At 40.5% G+C, this 20,953-nt stretch overlaps 4 protein-coding genes across 6 annotated transcripts; 2 read left to right on the forward strand and 2 right to left on the reverse strand.

Moving 5' to 3' along the window:
- Positions 1 to 4,014: 4,014 nt before the first annotated feature.
- On the reverse strand, positions 4,015 to 5,044 carry ch25hl1.1 (cholesterol 25-hydroxylase like 1, tandem duplicate 1). Its single transcript, XM_085281094.1, has one exon. It carries the CDS (start codon positions 5,017 to 5,019, stop codon positions 4,180 to 4,182), a length of 840 nt encoding a protein of 279 aa, XP_085137220.1. The 5' UTR covers positions 5,020 to 5,044; the 3' UTR covers positions 4,015 to 4,179.
- A 2,450-nt stretch (positions 5,045 to 7,494) lies between these two features.
- On the reverse strand, positions 7,495 to 12,895 carry LOC146569684 (uncharacterized). 3 transcript variants are annotated; one of them, XM_085282145.1, is made up of 13 exons: positions 12,715 to 12,895; positions 11,412 to 11,455; positions 10,708 to 11,268; positions 10,111 to 10,170; positions 9,945 to 9,997; positions 9,716 to 9,860; positions 9,277 to 9,617; positions 8,952 to 9,180; positions 8,751 to 8,865; positions 8,466 to 8,577; positions 8,253 to 8,364; positions 7,868 to 7,980; positions 7,495 to 7,674 (listed from the first exon to the last, which is right to left on the reverse strand). In XM_085282145.1, the coding sequence occupies exons 3-13, from the start codon at positions 11,254 to 11,256 to the stop codon at positions 7,605 to 7,607; spliced, it is 1,899 nt and encodes a 632-aa protein (XP_085138271.1). In that variant the 5' UTR covers positions 11,257 to 11,268; positions 11,412 to 11,455; positions 12,715 to 12,895; the 3' UTR covers positions 7,495 to 7,604. The 3 variants fall into 3 exon arrangements, with proteins under 3 accessions (XP_085138271.1, XP_085138270.1, XP_085138269.1); XM_085282144.1 differs by having other exon boundaries at positions 11,412 to 11,620; XM_085282143.1 differs by lacking the exon at positions 11,412 to 11,455.
- A 174-nt stretch (positions 12,896 to 13,069) lies between these two features.
- ch25hl1.2 (cholesterol 25-hydroxylase like 1, tandem duplicate 2) lies at positions 13,070 to 15,448 on the forward strand. Its single transcript, XM_085282146.1, has one exon. It carries the CDS (start codon positions 13,774 to 13,776, stop codon positions 14,605 to 14,607), a length of 834 nt encoding a protein of 277 aa, XP_085138272.1. The 5' UTR covers positions 13,070 to 13,773; the 3' UTR covers positions 14,608 to 15,448.
- Positions 15,449 to 16,940: 1,492 nt separating this feature from the next.
- tspan3a (tetraspanin 3a) lies at positions 16,941 to 20,699 on the forward strand. The gene is made up of 7 exons (XM_085282150.1): positions 16,941 to 17,140; positions 18,050 to 18,241; positions 18,428 to 18,502; positions 18,716 to 18,817; positions 18,940 to 19,092; positions 19,218 to 19,301; positions 19,837 to 20,699. Exons 1-7 carry the CDS (start codon positions 17,078 to 17,080, stop codon positions 19,927 to 19,929), a joined length of 762 nt encoding a protein of 253 aa, XP_085138276.1. The 5' UTR covers positions 16,941 to 17,077; the 3' UTR covers positions 19,930 to 20,699.
- Positions 20,700 to 20,953: the final 254 nt, after the last annotated feature.

Raw genomic sequence — 20,953 nt, forward strand, 5'->3', positions numbered from 1 at the left:
TGAGCAGCAGTATGGCTTCATGCTGAGAAAGAGGACTAGAGATGCCATGTTTTCTTTAGGAGTTTTAACAGAGAAGTATAAAGAAGTTAAGGAGTTGGCACTGTGTCTTTGTGGGCCTAGAGACAGCATATCCTCCAGAGAACTAAGGAAAAGAGAATCTAACTATTGAACTTTTTTGTTTGATTTTCTTCCTCTTTGAAACTCAAAGAGGCCACCCAAGCACATGAGAAAGCACATGATGTCCTCTATTTAGTACATCTGGACTTAGTAGGGTAGCTCAAATAAGTCAGACACTTCACACCTCCTCTATTCACCCTGCTCACTCCCCCCCACCCCCAACAACAGCATCCAATACACACTCAACACAAGGCTCCAGCCTGTCTCTCTCAACCACCCAGGTTAGGAGGGAACTGAGGAGGATTAATGGCAAGAAGGCAGCGGGTCCAGGTGGCATCAGCTCGAGGGTCGTCAGGTCCTGCGCGGACCAACTGTGTGGGGTGATGGAGCACCTCTTCAACCTGAGCCTGAGGTTGGGAAGAGTCCCACAGCTCTGGAAAACCTGTGTTGTACCAGTGCCAAAGACTTCACGCCCCAAGGACCTCAACAGCTACAGGCCGGTGGCTCTGACATCCCACCTGATGAAGACCCTGGAGCGGTTGGTCCTGGCTCAGCTTCGGCGCCTAATAAGCTCATCACTGGACCCACTTCAGTTTGCCTACCAGCCTGGCATTGGAGCGGATGATGCCGTCATTCACCTCCTACATCGTTCCCTCGCTCACCTGGAGACCGCTGGAAGCACTGTGAGAATCATGTTCTTTGATTTCTCCAGTGCCTTCAACGCCATTCTTCCCTCGGTTCTAAAGGACAAGCTGGTGAACTCTGGAGTGGACCATCACCTCACTACCTGGATCCTGGACTACCTCACCGACCGACCACAGTATGTGAGGACTCAGGGCTGTGTGTCGGACAGGGTCGTCTGCAGTACGGGGGCCCCACAGGGAACGGTTCTGGCTCCGTTCCTCTTCACCATCTACACTGCAGACTTCTCCCACAATTCCACCCAGTGCTTCCTGCAGAAGTTCTCTGATGACTCTGCAATAGTCGGCCTCATCACTGATGGGGACGACAAGGAGTACAGAGGTCTGACCCAAGACTTTGTGGACTGGTGCCAGCTGAACTACCTCCAGATCAACGCCAGTAAAACCAAAGAGCTGGTGGTAGACTTCCGCAGGCACAAGCATTCTCCACTGCAACCACTGAACATCCAAGGTATGGACATTGAGGCTGTGGACAGCTACAGGTACCTTGGTGTTCATCTGAACAATAGACTGGACTGGACTCATAACTCAGACGCCCTCTACAGGAAAGGGCAGAGCAGGCTGTACCTGCTGCGGAGACTCAGGTCGTTTGGAGTGGAGGGCCCACTCCTGAAGAAATTCTATGACTCTGTTGTGGCTTCTGCTATCTTTTATGGCGTGGTCTGCTGGGGCGGCAGCATCTCTGCTGGGGACAGGAAGAGACTGAACAGGGTGATCCGAAGGGCCAGCTCTGTTCTAGGATGCCCTCTGGACCCAGTGGAGGTGGTGAGTGACAGGAGAACGGCGGCTAAGCTGTCATCCCTGATGGACAACATCTCCCACCCCATGCAGCAGACTGTGACAGCACTGAGCAGCTCCTTCAGTGGGAGACTGCGGCACCCACGGTGTGGGACGGAGAGATTTCGCAGGTCTTTCCTCCCCACTGCTGTCAGACTCCATAATAAAGACTTTAACTGATCAAGCACACACATCCATACATATGCAATAATACTAAGTGCAATAATCCTTTCTGTCATCGTTGTATTTTTACTCAGTTGTATATAGTATTTGTATTTGTATTCTATTTTTATCTTATTGTATATTTATTTTATTTTATTCTACTGTATATAGTATTTTATTTTATTTTATTCTATTCTGTACAGTTGTGTACTGTATTTATTCTTATTGTATTCTAATTTTTGCCTCATAACTTTTGCACTGTCCACTTCCTGCTGTGACAAAACAAATTTCCCACGTGTGGGACTAATAAAGGTTATCTTATCTTATCTTACAAGATATATCGTGGCTTGCAAAAGTATTCGGCCCCCTTGAACTTTTCTACATTTTGTGACATTACAGCCACAAACATGAATCAATTTTAATTTGAATTCCACGTGAAAGACCAATACAAAGTGGTGTACACGTGAGAAGTGGAACGAAAATCATACGATTCCAAACATTTTTACAAATAACTGCAAATAGGAGTGAAAGATGGGGGTGAGATACATCAGGAATCTGATGCCCTCTTCTTTGCAATATTAATGAACAGGCTGGCAGATGAGGTCACTCAGGAGTCTCAGGACTATCGTGTTTGCAGACAGCATTGTGATTTGTAGTATAAGTAGGGAAAGGGTGGAAGAGACTGTGAAGAGGTGGAGGTATGCTATGGAGAGAGGAGGAATGAAGGTCAGTAGAAGTAAATGGGGGAAACATCCAAAGCAAAAGAGGTGAAGAAGAGAGTGTGGGCAGGGTGGAGCAGGTGGAGATAAGTGTTAGGGGTGATCTCTAACAGAGGGCTAGCAAGAAGGCTGAAAGGGAAGGTTTAGATCACATAACCTGACCAGTATTTCTATACCAGTGAAAGCCTACTTAAAATGCTTTATGTATGAGGGACAGGCAAGAGTTAAACAAGGCATGATGAGAAAGAACTGATCTGCCAGAAAGTCTATTTTATTAATGTGGAAACCGCTTACTATAGAGCAGGCAGGGTAGAGTGGATGGGGGTGACTGTCAAGGATGATTCATGACAGAAGGGTAACAGCAAGAGTGAAAGGCATTGTTTACAAGGTGGTAGTGAGACCTGCTATGATGTAAGGTGTCACTAACAAAAAGGAGGATGAGCTAGAGATGGCAGAGCTGAAAATATTCACTGGGAGTGACTGAGATGGACAAGATTAGAAATGAGTAGTCTGGAGACAAAGAGAGACAAGCCCTTATAGATTGGTATAGTGTATAGATTGGACAAAGGGTGTTGAATATGGAGCAGTAAGGTAAGAGGAAGAGATCAGAGAAGATTTATGAATGATGGGATGGTAAATGGCTTGCATTTGTTTAGCGCTTTACTTAGTCCCTAAGGACCCCAAAGCGCTTTACACTACATTCAGTCATTCACACACGGCAAGCTACATTGTAGCCACAGTTACACTGACAGAGGCGAGGCAGCCAAACACTGGTGCCGCCGGCCCCTCTGACCACCACCAGTAGGCAAACATGGGGTTATTATCTTGCCCAAGGATATCTGGCATGCAGCCAGGAGGCAGCCTGAGATCAAACCACTGACCTTCTGATTAGTGGCTGACCTGCTCTGCCATCTGAGCTACAGCCCCCTCCCTATGGTATGGGGTGTGACACAGGAGGGAGATGGAGGAAGATTATCCAGTTTGGCGATCCCTAGAAGAACACGTCAATGATTTTTTCCACAAAGTTCCACAAAAGGAATGCAGGAGTCCTTTTCCTTTTTTTAATGACTTAAAATTACTGGCATATTCAAATCAATATACCTTTAAGGAGTTAGAGCTCTGCGCTTTCAGGGATGGATTAGCCTGAATTCCCTCAGTCATGTTTTTTTCTTTCTTTCTTTTTTATGTCTTTAACTCAGCGTGACTAGTTTGACAAACAGTACATTTCTTGTTTATGAACTCTGTTTTCCCTTGTGAAGTTTGGAAGGCTGAGTAAGGCTCTTTCAAAGGTTTTAAATTATGTAAGACGATTACCAGAAAACCCAGACCCCTCCCTACAGGAAGTTTCTTGCAATTATAAGTGATTACTGGAGCTTCACCACAGTATTGAATGAGTGATTATATGCCAGCTTTTATTTACTTTTTATTCCATTTAATAATGAATGAAACAAAAGAGTCAGATTCTTTGTAAATAAAATGTTTTTTATTGAATTCAAAAATTCAACAAATTCATTTAACACGGTTCATTGAGAATATACACACACATATATATTTAGATATTTATATATATACACTGCCAAAGAGTGCGGAGACAGCAAGGGCCCCACATAGAGAAAGCAGTAATTAAAGGATTGGGCATTAAAAGAGTGTTGCAGTGCTAACAATGCCACATAAAAAAACAGGCTTTATTGACAGAACAGTTCTTATTTGCTTTTCAGTTCATTTTTTTTCTTCAAAGGGGCAGCAGTGCCAAAAATTCTGTCCCAGTGGCTGAAGAAAGGAGCATAGTTGGTGCTCGGCCTCTGGTGGTGCATGTCATGAGCTGGTGCTCCACCCAGCAGCCCCAAAGGCACCAGGTGGTTCAAGGTCCACGGCAAGTCATAGCCTATGTGGTCTTCAACAGACATCCAGATGCTAAAAACTGTAATGCACCATGTGGTCAGCGGGTGACAGTTTAGAAGAATTGGATCACAATTGCTCCAGAATCCCACCGTCATCAGCTCTGGGATGCTGAGCCGCTCACTTGACCATGAGAAAGGTGCTATGTATTCATGGTGGACTGCATGGATCCAGCGGTAAAGCTGAGGATGCTTATGATGAATGAAATGCCAAATAAAGTACTGAGTGTCAAAGAGGAGCAGTAAAGCCAGCATATCAATAAACAGTTCATATACTGTGGGAGCATCTCGTGGCAGTGGTGGTGCAGGCATAATGAAAATACTGATTATTACAGCTGGTAAAACAAAGAAGATGTGGTTATAAAAAGTGACCATGAAGTTGTCACCCATCATTTTCAAAGTTGGCTTCCTGTTTGGTTGGATCTTGTACTGATGGAATAAAGGCACCTTTTCTCCCAAGAGGTCCAGCACAGAAAAAGGTAAACTGAAGAAAAAATAGCTAGAAAAGGCGAGTAGGACGGGGAAAAATGGGGATGAGATGAGAGGCATATAGTGAAAAAGTAAATAATCCCAGAATGGCTGCAGAAGAGGGTCTGAGCTCCTGCAAGGCAAGAACTGCAGGTAAGGTTCAGCGATGTTCAGCATCTTGGTGTGATACCAATGAAGGCCGCTTGTGATGCAAGTCTTATGATCCAAGACAAGGTTCTGCCTTATATAGAGGTGTTTAACTGGAGGGGCTTTGCTCGCAGTCACACCACCACCTCGCCCCCCCCCCCCCCCCCCCCCCCAGCAGCTTAACGTACAAAAAATGCCATGTCAATGCCAAAGGGAACACCAACGGTTCAATGAATGCAAGAAAAGAAAGCAAAACAGCTTTTTGTAAATGTTCCAAGCTTTTTGGTGTCCCAGTTTGGAGAATATCTCCTCATCTCACAATAAGCTGATTGTTTTCTTTGTTGACAATACAACATATAGTGGTGTCATCTCATTTAGAGGAAAACAATCAGAATATCGGAGTATTTCTCTGCTTTTTTCTGCCTTTCTGTTGCTGATACATTAAAAAAAAGATGACTAAAGCTGTGTATACCTCTTTATTGGTCACTTTGCATCATCCTATTATGCTGGTCAACGATCACATGTCTGATGAAATATATGCACCATATACTCTACTGTATATGAAATTATTATTATTATTATTATTTATGGTGTCGACTTGAACCTTAAACACATAACCGTAGCGTTTACGCGAACAAAGTAATGTAATTTCTTTTTAACAAAATAAATATGTGCGCAATATTCTAAGTCTCCTGTTTTCCTCCTCACACCCAGGTGGTTCATTCAAACAGTACATCCAGTGCCATTTGGCGCTTTTTGGTGATTTAAGCACTCTTTGACCCACATCTGCAAATTGGACAGGGAAGGAGTCAAGCCTGTAACATTTCCTCAGGTCAGCGTCCGTCTTTCGAGATTGAGAGTTAATTTGAAAATGGTCCGACTCTGTAATGAGTTTTACAGGATCACAAAGCTTGTGAATGATGACGTAGTGACTGCCAGGTTAGGATCGATCTTTTCAAAGATCAGTTTTCTTTTTCTTCAGATGTGCTATTGTTTTTTGTTTGTTTGTTTAACAAAATGAATTCTGAAGACAAAAATCAGGCAAGTGTTTGACTCACAGTAGGAATATTTCAAGGATTTTTTTTTGGCTGTCTTGATGTTCGGAAACGGACTTATTTCTCTTTTGTTTAGTTCGTTGTATATTTCTCTCTTACACTCATTAATGGCTCAGTGAAAAGCTGGAGTGTTATCTGTGCGCAGCGATTAATTGAGAAATGTGTAAACATACATGTAAATATAGCATATAAAGGAAAGCAGAGTTCACTCCTAAGGAGATTAAAAGTTAATCATATTTATTCTAGTTTTCTATCCAGGTATGCTTTTACTGCATTGCCTGAACAATGAAGTTGTTGCCATTCGGACTCTTTTCAGATGGTGTTGCATGCTGGAGCCAAATCCGATTTCATTAATTTCGACAAGATCTTAAACGCCAGTGGCTGAAATACAGCTGCAAACCAGGACACAGCCTCCGCCGTGTTTTACAGACGGCTGTAGACACTCACCGCCACTCTTCTGTCCTCATTTATACATATTAAAGACAATTTGAACCGAAGATTTCAAAGTTTGATTAATCACCATCAGACCTGTTGCCACTGATTTTCAGTCCAGTTCTTGTGTAGTTTTCCCACACCTCAGTCTTTTGCCTCTCCCATGCAGTGGTGATGAGCTTAAAGACACTCCACACCATGGCGATCCTATGTCAAGTTTTCAGCTAATAGCCAATGTTGGTGTAAAAATACAATTTTATGCCTAGCTGTGTCATCTTTGTCTTTTATTGGTAGAGCCAATTTAATAAATTGGAAGAAAAAAATGTTTTTTGCTACAGGCTGCTAGTAACAAAGTGCCTAACACTTTTTCCAAAAGACATCTAATTCCCTTAAAGGTAGTTTTTATATATTTGAATGATTCATATGTCGATATTAATATTGCTTAAAAAATTAAAACTAACAACTCAAAAATGTATTCCTCTGTAAATGGACGGGACTGAAATTAAATGAAAAAGAGGGGAATGTCCAAAGTATGGAGAGCTGTTTCCCCAATATCACCTTAAAATTACAAGAAAGTCTGCCTCCTTGAAAGTACAAATTTAAAAAAAATGTGGGATGACTTGAGACTTTTGCAGTCCTCTGTGCATTTTGGCTGTAGATTGCTGTTACAAGAGGATCAACAGGGTCAGCTAGATTAGACTAACTAGGTTAAGTTTAGTGTTTAATCTGTGTAATGAGACCAACTGACCTCCATACACTTTAAGTCACTGGGTCAATCCTGCTAATGCTGCCCTTTCTTTGCCAGATGACCTCTGAAAATAAGATTCTAATCTTAAGGAACATTTAATACTGCACTAACTAATATAATATTGCAAATACCAGGACACTTCAATGTAATTTAATGTTCTGTAAACTGACCTTATGGCTTAAAGGAGCACAAAGTCCTCTAACTGAAATCATATTTGATCTAAGAGTTTAAATACCACATTGTAATAATATTAACGGTTCTGACACCAAATGATCTCAAACACAGAATTTATTGTGGAAAAGGACAGTTTCATTGAAATAATGATTTGTGTATCGTAATGATTTGTGATAAAAGAATGCAATGAGGCTCTTCTTCACCAACTACTTCTTCTCAGCGGCTGCCTTCCTCGAAACCGTTTTGTTGGAGTTGCCATATTTCTGTCGATCATTTCTGAAGAGAAAGGAGAATAAAACCTTAATTTTTTAAAATCAGAGATTTTTTAAAAAAAAAAAAAAAAGAAAGAAAGAAAGAAAGAAAGAAAGAAAGAAAGAAAGAAAGAAAGAAAGAAAGAAAAAAGAAAAACTAATCCCATAAAATTTTAATTATTAGTTCCCAGGATATGAACCTTAATGTAATTAAGTACCTGCTCATTTTGACTTTGTTTCTACACCCCTGTCCTCCCTCCCAGTGGCTGGTGTACGTGCCTCTCGTCATCATGCCTCCACAGCTGACGCATGGCTTTCCATTGCCATATGGCTGCAAGAGCAAACACAGTTTGGATGACATTTTGTTATCATTTAGAGCCGTAATCTACCATGCATTTATATTCCCAGATGTAAGCAAATACATTTTTAATGAAAAATAATTAATTTGCAACTCAAAACAGAGCCTTTCCTGTTATACATGCACTGATACTTTACCTTGGTTATTAGACTTTATATTAGACTTTCAATGAGCAGACTGTAAGGTTTACACTAATATACAGACTGACAAGTAAGATTTAATGAAATTTCAAATCTATAGTCCACCTGTTCTTTAGCACAGAAACCACAAATCATGCGCGTGGCGAGTTCCATGGGGTGGTCCTGGTTCTCATCATGGCACACATCGCAGGGGTAGGTCCGACCACAGCAGGGAAACCTGAAAAAATGGGTACAAATCTTTCACCGACTCCCACGTGCATTTATTAAACCTCTTGTACAGACACATAAGAAAGAGAAAGGTCAGAGGGAGGACAATACCTTAGCCAGCGGTGGCTTTGTTTGAAATGTTTGCATGTTCCTTTTTCTGGCAGTGGCTTCCCTTTTTGCACAGCAGGATCTCTTAATGTCTTGTAACTGACACCACTTGACCCTGCACAAAATGAGAAAGCAAAACAGACACAGTAGTTTAGCCCTTGTGGTCTGATGAGGCGTAAGTTTATTTCAGTATCTATAAATGCTCATGCTTAATCGAGTAGCTTTCGTTTTTTAAACTGTTGACATATCCTTATATTGTAATGATGTCATATGTAGATGAGCTCTGACCTGTTTTATTGGTGCGAGGCTGAATGTAGTGAAATTTAGTGCTCTCAGCCAGGATGCTGAGTTTGGTGTGGCAGTTTTCACAATTGAACTCCTTTGTTTGTCCATAGGCAAGGTTCTGATGGAAAAAAACATTTGTTTTCGGTTGCATGAAATTTCACAGCGCAGCTGTTCTGGTATGTTAAGCATAACATGTTTCGTCACCTGCATTGGGCCCTCTTGGGAACAGCTCAGGCAGCCCACAGTGAGTTCACACTCCTGAAGTACTAGGTCCACAGCTGTAGTGTTTTGGAGATCCAAGTAACCCAGGATATCACTGTAATGGTGAAGCATGCAGGGTCTGAATGCTGCACTTATGCTTGTGGTACAGTTTTCACACTGAGCCGAGCAGGGGGTCCTTCCAGTGAGTGTCAGGTCTGCAGTCACCTTACACCTGTAAACAGAGTTAGAATGTTAGAACTGTGGATGGGCTCTCACTCTGAAAAAACAAAACAAAAAACAGTGTCTGATGCTTTCTTATCTTCATTACCTGTTACACTGAAGAGAAACAGTAATTTGCGGGGCGACTACAGTGGCGGTGTTCTCTCCCAGCATCAATCCCAGCAGCTTTACCTCTGTGCCTCGGCGAGGGTCGCTGATCTTAATGTTCTCCACCAGATGACTCGTCTCCTCTTTCTCTGTCCCTTCATCACCACCTAGATTCTCCTGCTGCACCAACTTCCCTTCCTCCTGTGTCATTTCAATATCCTCATCTCTGTCTGCAGCAGCAGCATCAGACGCAGGCTCAGATGTTTCAGACACAGTTACCTGGAGCTCCTGATAGGGTATAAACTGCAGTCCAGCTTTTTCTAAATCAATGTCTTTTTTCAACTGCAAAAAAAAAAAAAGAGCAAGAGAGAAAGAGATCTTGCAGGTCATTTTGATATATATACTGAGCTTGAAACACAATGATTAGACTTCAATCTCACCTGCCGGGCTCCTTCAGTAAACAGCCTCTCCAAGCTGCGATCCAGCCAGCGAAGAAAAGGCCTGAAAAGCAGCTCTACCTTTCCCATGAGCTGATTGGTCGAATGCTTGGCTTGAAGCCACTCCAACGATGCTTGCTGTACATGCCTATTTAGCAAAAGATTTTGTAGAGATGACTGCAACAGCTATCAATGCAATAAACACATAGAAATGAACCACAACTGCGTTTACCTCGCCATTACAGAAGGCAGATCCTGGTCCAGGGGTATATCCAAAGTAAAAATCTAAGAAAAATAAATAAATATCAAAATGATGACAAACTGTTCTTTCCATGACAATCATTCTTAGTGTGGAATATTAGAGGAACTGTGGTTTAAGAAGAAGCAGCGGTCTTTACCTCTTGTGGGTAATTGTCTGGAAAGCTCACCATGATGTCAATTTCTTTCAGATCAAAAGGCTGTAAGTTAAAATGCAACATCAGAATAAATTTCCAGGTAAGACTGCAATGAACTGCTATGTTCATTTTTTCAACCTAATAATATTACCAAAGTATTAAAGTTAGCTCATTAATAATTGTGAATTGTAGCCTAAATTATGATCAGACTGGACTTTTAGGTCTTACAGCAGTTGGTAGCTTACAGACAATTTAAAGTAGTACAACTGTAAATATTTATATACATGCTTAAATAAATAAATCTTTAACTCTTTCGCATTACAACAATTCAAGCTTAGTGTTTCAGTTTAACACTGGGCCTGAATTATCTTGCACCAATTACCAACTGAATTAAAATTTACTGTGTGAGCTTTCATATTGCCTTATGAATAGAAACAAACTTCAGTATTTGTTACTCTGTGACATCACTGGTCTTCTGTGTTGCTCTCAATTAAGGAGAGAACTTGCTTACAAATTAAAACAGAGTTGTACTGTATTAAGAGAAGTGATGTGTATATGGGTTTTCCCACTAAGCTCTTGAAGAACAAATGAAGTGTTTACCCAGTCTGGATCTGTGGCCTCTACAGTTGCACGGTAATAAGTAACTTTCCCATCACTACGTTCCTGAATAATCAGCTGATCTTTGGGAAAACGCTTCTTCAGCTGACCGATCTCTGTGTCTTGTAGCTGTTTGGCGATATCCTCTGTCATGTCACTCAGCTTCACCTCCTGAAGGACGCTGGGGTGAGGCACTGGTTGAATTCTCTGTTCAGCTCTCGTCTGATTGCCTGGAACAGGCTGGTCATCCAGTAGGGCTAACTGTGGTGGATGCCAGAACCGACATCTGTCTTCCATGGTGCAGTGTCCTGCGATGAAGTAGCGGCATGGCCGGCGGACAGGTGATGGCCTGTGGCCCACTGATGCAGCTGGGTAGGATGTGCTGACGGTTTCCTTCCCATGAGCTTTGCCATCATCTCTTACATGCAGAAATTTACACTTTTTCCCAAAGTTGCAATGACGTCCTTGAGAAAAGAAGCGGCACAGCTGCTGTGCTGGAGTTACTCCCTCTAAACCACCTTCTTCCATCCTCTCTTCCTCACTATTCACCATTGCTATTAATACCTGGATGAATAAAAACAAGTTTTAGACAGGCTTGGCCTATTCTACTAATACAAGCCTTCATTAAATTCAAGAAACAGATCATACAGTACTGTGAATTACAGGTGGGTGGATTGATATCAATAGTTTGTGCAAACACCACTCACTCCTTTCAAGCACCCTCGTCCCTGCTATGCTGTGATTTGTTGTCCTGCAGTCATGCGAGTGAGAATAGTCATCATGATTGTTACTTTCTCTGTCGTTGTGTCCTTGGGCAAGACACTTCACCCGTTGCCTACTGGTGGTGGTCAGAGGGCCCGGTGGCGCCAGTGTCCGGCAGCCTCGCCTCTGTCAGTGCGCCCCAGGGTGGCTGTGGCTACAATGTAGCTTACCATCACCAGTGTGTGAATGTGTGCGTGAATGGGTGGATGACTGGATATGTAAAGCGCTTTGGGGTCCTTAGGGACTAGAAAAGCGCTATATAAATACAGGCCATTTACCATTTACCATTTACTTTGACATTCAAATAATATATTAGGCCTATTGTAACGTGTTAATTACTTGAGTTGACCGGAAAGAAATATCTCAGACATGAAATATGAAAATATCTGACTAAAATAACGCTTTTATGTTAATTTTCAAGGTTTTTTATTTTATTTTATTTAAACAGCACGTTAAAAACAAAACAAGTCGACACAAAGTCCTTTCCGGGCAACTTTGTTTACATTCCGGGTCTCAAAAGAAAAAAAATGTTTCAAAACGCTGTGAAATGTGTTTTGTTGTGTTAACTGACAGTGGAAAGCAAAAATCCCATCTTTATTTGTCATTAAAAAGCATTCAAATTAAGCATATGCATTAACTTCATTAATCCACACACGTTTCTCCCCTTCATAAGCTGGCTTCATGGGTATCAGTATTTGTGATACCGGCCTATTTTTACTTTGTATTGGAACACTGCCAAATTCTACAGTATCAGTGCCCTTTCGTTTAAATAAAATAAACTCTTTCAAGCCATGAAAGACGTGCTCATATACGCTATGGTGAGTTCTGAGCATGCGCAGTCCATTTGTAAATCGCAAACTGCGTCAGGGGATGGACTTTAACCAGTTTTATGTCAACTTGACCTATTTATTTTTTCTGTGAGCGTAAGAATGACAACGAAGTTAAATGCTTTTGCTGAAATTAGTTACACTTGACCTGACCGGTGTCTTTTGACCATCTCCACCACTTACAGCTATAACTAGAAATCACCCACCGTTAATGCGATATCATATCATATCATAAATAGCATATGGGCAGTATTTCTCTGTCATAATTACTAACTTAGCAGTAAAAAGCTAGTCAACATCGAAGATAATACAAAACTCAAACGCTCACGATTTAGCTAGCAAAGTTAGCTAAACTTTACGTACGACTGTACGCATGCTAATGTTTACTTTATAAAGGAGTTAATTAAAAAGACGAAATTACCTCGTTTATGCACGGAGTTTCTCGTAAAAGCTTGTCAAGCGTGATAACGACAAGTACCAGTCTTAAAAAAAAACCCTCAAACAACCGTTTAAGGCTGCTACATATCAGGTGACTGCACGGTCAGCGATACGTGCTATAAAACGTCTTAACCGTGGACTGTAAAAACATCAGCGCAAGAGTTATGCGTCATAATATGCGACAAAAAGGCTTTTAATACTATTATTCCTCGAAACGTATTCGAATAATACATATAGGCTCCAAAATAATATGCACATATAAAAACTGGTGCCAGGGACGGTAAATAAAATATTTCTAGGTAGAACGAATTAAATAAAATCAAAGGAAACAAAAATAAACTTGAAAAAAATTGTCAGTAGCTGTTCTGGAGCCTTTGAGCACAGGAGAACAAAGCTAGCATGGATAATCCTGAACTGAGTGGCTAAAAATGAAATCCAAAACAGCTGTACAGTGAAAACATCATCCGCTGGTAACATCCTTTGTTATGAAGGAAAGCATCTGATAAGTAAATGGACTTTGTGGTGAGGCTATCTTCCTCTTCTGCCTTCTACAGTATGAACTGCTTTAAATACGTATGACCTTGTATTTAATTTTAAATATATTTATTTTCCTGTAAAGACCTGATAGTTGTTTCTATGGTTTTTCAGATTTAAAAAAAAAATTCCCATTCTCTTTTGTCCTATATGTCTCTTCTTTAACTCATCTGTTTTTATGGCTAGACCTGTGCAAGACGTCACAGTATTTATTTTATATAAGTGAAAATGAAAAAATACACCAACCAAACAGGAGATGCAGCATAAACAGAAGACAGAATAATCACCTATATGTCAACAGTTCCTGTGTGGAGAGCTATAAGTTACCTGTTGCACAGGGTGTATAAATAATTTATTGTACCTGGCTGCCACTTGATACCACACAGACAGAAAAGCCTAAGCCGACACACACATGGAAAAAGTGTTTGCCAAAGCTGCTGTTTCTGGCTGAAGCACCTTCATTCCTCAGACACCTTCACTGTGTTTTTTTTTTCTTTTTTAATTCATCATGGATCTTGTAGAAACCAGTGTAGATATTTGGATGAGTTGGTCAAGAGAAAAGTCTTTGCTGCAGCCTCTGTGGGACAGCCTGAGGCTCAACTACACAGACTATTTGCGATCTCCGCTCTTCCCCATTGTGCTGACTGTCTCTTCATACTTTGTCTTCTGCATCCCTTTCCTTCTTTGTGACATAATGGGGGATAAATGGCCGTGGGTTCAGCAATTCAAGATACAGCCGAGCCGTCGACCAACGGCCTCTGCATTGCTGCACTGTGCAGGTGTCACCTTGTACAACCATGTGTTTCTTGTGCTTCCAGCATCTGTGGCCCAGTGGGCGTGGAGGCCACCCGCCGACCTGCCAGACCAGGCTCCGTTCCTACTGGAGCTGATCGCCGGGGCGATAGGCAACCTCCTGCTTTTTGACTTGCAGTACTTCATTTGGCACCTGCTCCATCACAGGATCCGCTGGCTGTATGTCACCTTCCACGCCATCCATCACAATTACTCGTCTCCCTTTGCTCTTGCGACTCAGTGTCTTGGTGGCTGGGAGCTGGTTACAGTGGGCTTCTGGACCACCCTGAATCCTGTGATCCTGAGATGTCACCTGTTCACTACATGGGCCTTCATGGTGTTGCATGTGTATGTTTCTATAGAAGATCACTGCGGCTATGATTTCCCCTGGTCCACATCTCGTCTGATACCATTTGGCATCTACGGAGGGCCCAGCAAACATGATGTGCACCATCAGAAACCCAATACAAACTTTGCACCGCACTTCAGTCACTGGGACAAAATATTTGGCACACATGCTGATTTTAGCTTCTCCTCAGCTACGAAGTAAACTATTGCAAGCAGTGAGACGTGTGTTATTGTGCTTCTTTTTCAAATCATGTGCCTGTAAAACATATTTGCACACAAATAGAGCAAAATTACTGCCAGTACTGTGTTGATAGTTTTCTGTGTCTTTAGTGACAGTTGCCAATTCAATGAAAATGTTAACATTTGAACTATGTGCATAATCTAAATGTGTGGTTTCTAAACTTTGAAAGTGATCTTGAGCTTTGGGCATGGCTTATCAGTTTCTCCCTTATATGAAACCTTGTGTTTTCAGTGCATGTTTATTTTCTCTTAGTTTGAAACTACAACAAGAATGTATCTAGCAATGCAGTTGTGTAATCCTGAGTCAAGTAATGTGACCAGTGACATTTTATTACTCTGTGTTTAGTTGGTTCTTTTTGTGGTTATTTATTCTGACTTTATTCCCAGGGAAACAAAGAAGTTTTCATTGTTTTTAACTTTACTTATCTTTATTTATCTTTAAACTTTCATGCAAGCAAAAAAATTGATGTAACAACAGATAAACATCAGCTACTGCAGTATTTGCTCACAACAATGTTCTGCTGATATACTGTATTCCTAATGGTTGTAATTTAATAAATTTCTGTGTAAAAGCCACAACAAAAGGTACATGATATTTTTAATGACCTGATTAGAGATACTTCTATTTTTTATTTTTTTTAGAAAGAAATTATCTTTTTAAATTTTAAACATTGCTCCTTCTCTGTTTTTGAGATCACATAACCTGACTAGTAATTCCACACTTGAAATGTTTTAAGTATGAGAGTCAAGGATGAGAATTAAACCAGGAATGTCAAGCATGGAGCCCTCAGGAAACAGCCAGCCTGATAGAAGGTCAATTTTGGCCCATTGGATGGTTTTGTTAAAGTGGAAAAACTGCTTATTAGAGCACAGGCAGGTGTCAGTGGTGATTTGTGATGGAAGATAGCAGCAAGAGTGAAAGTGAAGGTTGTAAAATCTGCTATGATGTATGGTTTGGAGATGGTGGCATTGACAAAAAAGACAAGAAACCAAGATGGCAGCTCAGGTTGAGCAGTGTGGAGACAAATTTAGAGAGGCAAGGCTGAGATGGTTTGGACATATGCAGAGGAGGGATAGTGGAGGAGAGAGGAAGACCTGAGATAAAATTAATGGATTTAGTGATTGATAAGGTGAGATCAAGGCAGATAAAATTGAATGGGGAACATAAAAGCATTTTAAATGTAGACAAATGATAGGAATCATAAAGATAAAACACTCGACAGTGGATCTATAAAGGTACAAAACTTTCACATGTTAACTGTTTCAGAAATGGTTAGCTTATTAGATGCTACTTATGTATTTGCACTTCTTTACTCATTAATAAAGAAGACTTTTAGAGGATTATATGTTATTGTGCAATAGTTGTACTACAATGTGTAGTTTGTGGCCTGTGAACTAAAATGAGTTTGACAACCCTTAATTAAACAGTCACTGTATTAGATGCACCTTACTAGTACTGTGTTTAGCACCTTTTGCGGCAAGACTTGTAATTCTTTGTGGCCTAGATTTAACAAGATACTGAAAACACTCTTCAAAGAGTTTGGCTCGTGTTTACTTGATAGCATCACACTGTTGTTTCAGATTTGTCAGCTGACAAAGGTGGCACTTATGCGGTCTTCTGTCACTGATGTATTGCATATTCAGGTCCTGTTCTACATACTTTAGTTGTAACAAGTGGTTGTTTAAGTTACTGGTGCATCCCTGTCAGCTCATTCAATCACTGCATATTTTCTCTTTTTCTGGCTGTTTTCTATTAACCCAAGAAAGGTTTGTGTGTGAAAATCCCAATAGATCAGACTAACAGAAATACTCAGACTAATCCAAAACAACAAACAATAAAATTGAACAGAATAAAATAAAAATATCCTGTACTGTCCCTCATTGGCAAAATGCAGGTTTTCTAGCAGCAAGGTGGCAGGCAGCTGGAGCATCCACCTCTACACAACCATGCCACGTTCAGAGTTACTCTATCATGTAATAGAGGCTGATTTCATATTTGCATTAACGAGCAGGTGTAGAAGTGTACCTAACAAAGTGGCGGTGAGTTTATGTCATACCACTAGATGGCAACTAGCAGCTTTATATATAAATAAAATTGATATGTCGGGTTTTTAACATTTGCTACATTTTTATCATTTGTAACACAATAATAGCTTCTTGGCTTGAAAAGAATATTGCTTAAAGGCTGGTCAGATAAACCGGACAGTAAGCTTTAAGGCACCAGTCACCATTTCGGGGGCGTGGTTAACTTGTGTGTTTGTGCAGGGTGTGTTGTCGCAGTTCTGCTGTTGGGGGCGCTGTGTCGCAGGCAGCTGTCCAACGGTGTGTTGTTAAGGTTATGGAGAGTGAATGGTGGGGCCAGCTGGGAGATGTCTGACTAGAAACCTGCATTATTTTTCCGAAACGAACAGCTTTAAAAACTCGTGTTGACGATGGGGCAGTGTGGCATCACATCGTCGAAGACGGTGTTGGTCTTTCTAAACCTGATTTTTTGGGTAAGTTTGGAGGTTTATGTCGGTTTTAAACGTGCGTCACATTTAACCGGCTGTAGCTAGCTGTGTGTTTGTGTGCCGCCAGCTGCTTAGCTTGCTGCGACCTTTGTCTCACTAGTGACGGGCTAGCTTCAAGAGGCAGCCCAAAAACGTGACTATTGCTGATGAGATATTTAGGTTTCCGCTATGAGCTTATATTAAATGAACCATGTGTCATTACGTTTTATATTAAAAGATCTGTTTGCTATGTTGCTTCCTGAAGTGAAGCTACCTTTTTGTGTACTTGTGTGACATAGATATTGCTGTGTTATCATAACTTAAGAACTTTAACAGAAGTTTAAGCAGATGCATTATTTCTTTTTATTTTATTTGTTGGACGTGGCTACAAAGTAAATCTAACTCTCAGCATGTTTCTTTGAAATGTACTGGAGTATAATGTTAAGGTCCACTGTATTGTACATGATAGTCTCTGGGGATGAGGACAGTTAGTGCTGATTAACTGTACAGTAGTTATGTAAAACCGATCCTAGCATGTTGTTTTTAAGAATTAGAGTTCATACCTAGTGCACTAAGACACATGTGAAACGGCCCTATGGCAAAGGTCTGTTGCCACGGTGGCAATACACTTATTGTGCTAATCGCTGCAGCACGGTTGCTTCACAGCGAGAATGCGTTGGGTTCAAATCCAGGCTGGGGCCTTTATATGCAGAATTAGCATGTTCTCGCCTGTCTCTTTCTCATACAGTTTAAAGGGGGTTAGGTTAAGCGTGAATGGTTGTTTGTCTCTCTGTGTTAGCTTTTTACCCAGTGACTGCTGAGATAGGCCCTTGACTCTGAATTGAGTAAATTGAAACATAATACCTGAATGGATACTATTTATTGTAATGTTTTTTTTTTTCTTGTCACCCACAGGCCGCTGCTGGTATCCTTTGCTATGTTGGAGCCTATGTCTTCATTACATATGATGATTATGATCACTTCTTTGAAGATGTGTACACTCTTATCCCAGCGGTGATCATCATTGCAGTTGGAGCCCTTCTATTCATCATTGGGCTAATTGGATGCTGCGCTACAGTGAGGGAGAGCTACTGTGGACTTACATCGGTCAGTAAACCAGTTTAAAGAGTGTGCTAAATATTAAAGGTGTAGTTCACGATGCATTATATAGTGCCCTGAATGCAAAACACCAAGCATGAATTAACAGGTAGGGTGAGTGTAACTTAAACCAGACCAAAGATAACCTTTTTGACAACTGTCCCTTTGTCTTTAATCTTGAAATTCAATCCACAGTTTGTCGTCATTCTCCTGTTGGTTTTCATGACAGAAGTGGCAGTGGTGGTTCTTGGATACATTTACAGAGCAAAGGTGAGGAAGTCAAATACAGCTTGCTACATGTTTGTTTGGTTTTTTTCTGAGCCTTTAGCACAGTAGATCTCTCTGATAACACCCAGCCAGTCAACCGCTGAAAATTCTATTAAGTGACTCTGGTGTAAAGTTGATTTGTTCAAGAAGATGTGTCAACAAACGCTTAGCTCTCACCTTTTTTTTTTTCTTTTTTTTTTTTAAAACTCTTCCCAGGTTGAAAATGAAGTTAATAGTTCTATTATGAAAGTTTATGATGAGTACAACGGCACAAATAGCAACGCCCAGAGCCGCGCCATTGACTATGTTCAGAGACAGGTGAGGATAAAAATCATATTCTCTTTATCAGCTGTCTGTCTCTTTTGTGTGTGGTGTGTTTTGTTTTGTTTTTTATGTGTATTTGCAAGAAATTGACATTACTTTTGATTCTTTATCTTTAGCTTCAGTGTTGTGGGATTCACAATTACTCAGACTGGCAGCACACACGCTGGTATGAAAAATCAAAAAACAACAGCGTACCCATCAGCTGCTGCAAATCTAACATTGGAACCTGTACGGGGTCTCTTACTCATCCTGAAGCTCTCTACCAAGAAGTAAACAATCTCTTATCTCCTCACAAGTTGTCATGCTGGATACACATTTATTTATTTATTTATTTTTAACGTGACAGCTTCTTCTTGTATATTCATCTAAATATGTATATTATATGCTTCTATAGGGTTGTGAAGCACTTGTTGTGAAGAAACTACAGGAGATCATGATGTATGTCATCTGGACTGCGCTGACATTTGCTGCCATGCAGGTATTTAACTCAGGAAGAAGATTGCTTATTAGGTATACCATGAATATTTTATTAATATTTTATTAATATATATTAACATTTTGAATATTACAGCTGGTTACTCAGAACTGGGTATCTATATTTCAAATTACTTTTAGTATGGAGTAGCAGGTGACAGGCTTCAGCTTCACACCACCTACTCCCAAGAAACCAGTTCCTCACTGGTAAAAACGTATTTGCACTTACCATGCTGTAAGTCAAAGGTGTCAATTGTAAGGCCCAGGTCAAATCCGGCCCCTAATTTTTAATTAATACATTTTCTGTAATGTGGGCTGCATGTGGCCTATGATGTAAAATGATTTTGGCATACCTTTTCTAAGCGTTAGAAGCAGAAGTGTCAAGCTATTCAAAGGCAACGACCACAGTGCGAGCCAGTGTTCCATGATGAAAACAACACATATTTTAAAGTCTGGTATAATACGTGCTGCTATACGTTGCAGGACTTCCCACCTTATAATGTGTGAGTACTTTTAACTGAGTGTTGCATTTCCTTTAGATGCTGGGGATGCTGTGTGCATGTGTCGTGCTGTGCCGGAGAAGCCGGGATCCTGCCTACGAGCTGCTAGTTACAGGGGGCACCTATGCATAAAGAGAAAGCATTTCTCACCATAACATTAATTAAGGATTTATAGGTGAGAGGATGAAATAATCTATTACCACACTAACCTTAACGCACTAACCAAGTTAACTTGTGTGTTTTACCTGTTTGGTTTTTTTTTTGTTTTTTTTTTTCCAAAAAGCTGTTGTCCAAATTCTTTATAAAGGTCATTGAGATTGAAACGTTGGCATTATTTGCTCTGTGGAAAGCATTGTGGTTGGAAGGCCCCGCTTATACCAACTGAAACCCGGTTTGGTTATGTTCAGAGTTTTTATGTGTGTAGTGCAGTTCCCTCTTATTTTTTGCACTATATATACGGCTAACACATTGTATTTTTTATTTTTATTTTTTAAATCTGTCATGTACTTGAAAGAAAGAATATAATTGACCTTGTACTTCAACTGCTATTACTACTGCTACTACTATTCTACTATGAGAACTACTCCTGCAGCTCACGTACGTTTTAAACTTTATTTTTCATCAGCAGTATTCTGTCAAGAAATACTTAAACTGCAGTAGAAGTAAAGGTCACTGCATGTTTTTGTGTGTAAACTGTGTAACTTCACTGGCTTTTACTTATTTGAGCTTTATCTTTTGAATCAGTCCTTTTAGTATTTGGAGTGTAATGCATTGACTTTGTCCCTTTCTGTTTGCAGTCTACCAATGGTAGTTTTAGAACATGACTTGCTAAAATGTAGCAGCGGCAAGACTCCAGAATGTAATTGCAGCATATTTAAAATTAAATCGAATGTTTTCCGGTTTGTGTTTGTTCTTGTTGCTATCAAAGAGTCAAAAGGTCAGAAGACACTGGTGTCAAAAGAAATTACGATTTTAGACTCATATGATTTCTGGTAAATATCTCTGCTTTATTTACTTGAGAAAAACTTTGCAGCAACGCCCACTCCTGCGTAATCAGAAACCAGAGAGCAAAGAGTTGTTAGCCACATAATCTAAGAATAGACTGTTCTAATAAAACACAGTAATAGTATTTACTGCAATCATAAAGCTAACGGTG

The sequence above is a fragment of the Mchenga conophoros genome, linkage group LG7 (genome assembly GCF_057382185.1).
Source record: "Mchenga conophoros isolate Kocher_MC1m ecotype Shallow Benthic linkage group LG7, M_conophoros_male_GT1.1, whole genome shotgun sequence".
NCBI classification, from domain to species: Eukaryota; Metazoa; Chordata; class Actinopteri; order Cichliformes; family Cichlidae; genus Mchenga; species Mchenga conophoros.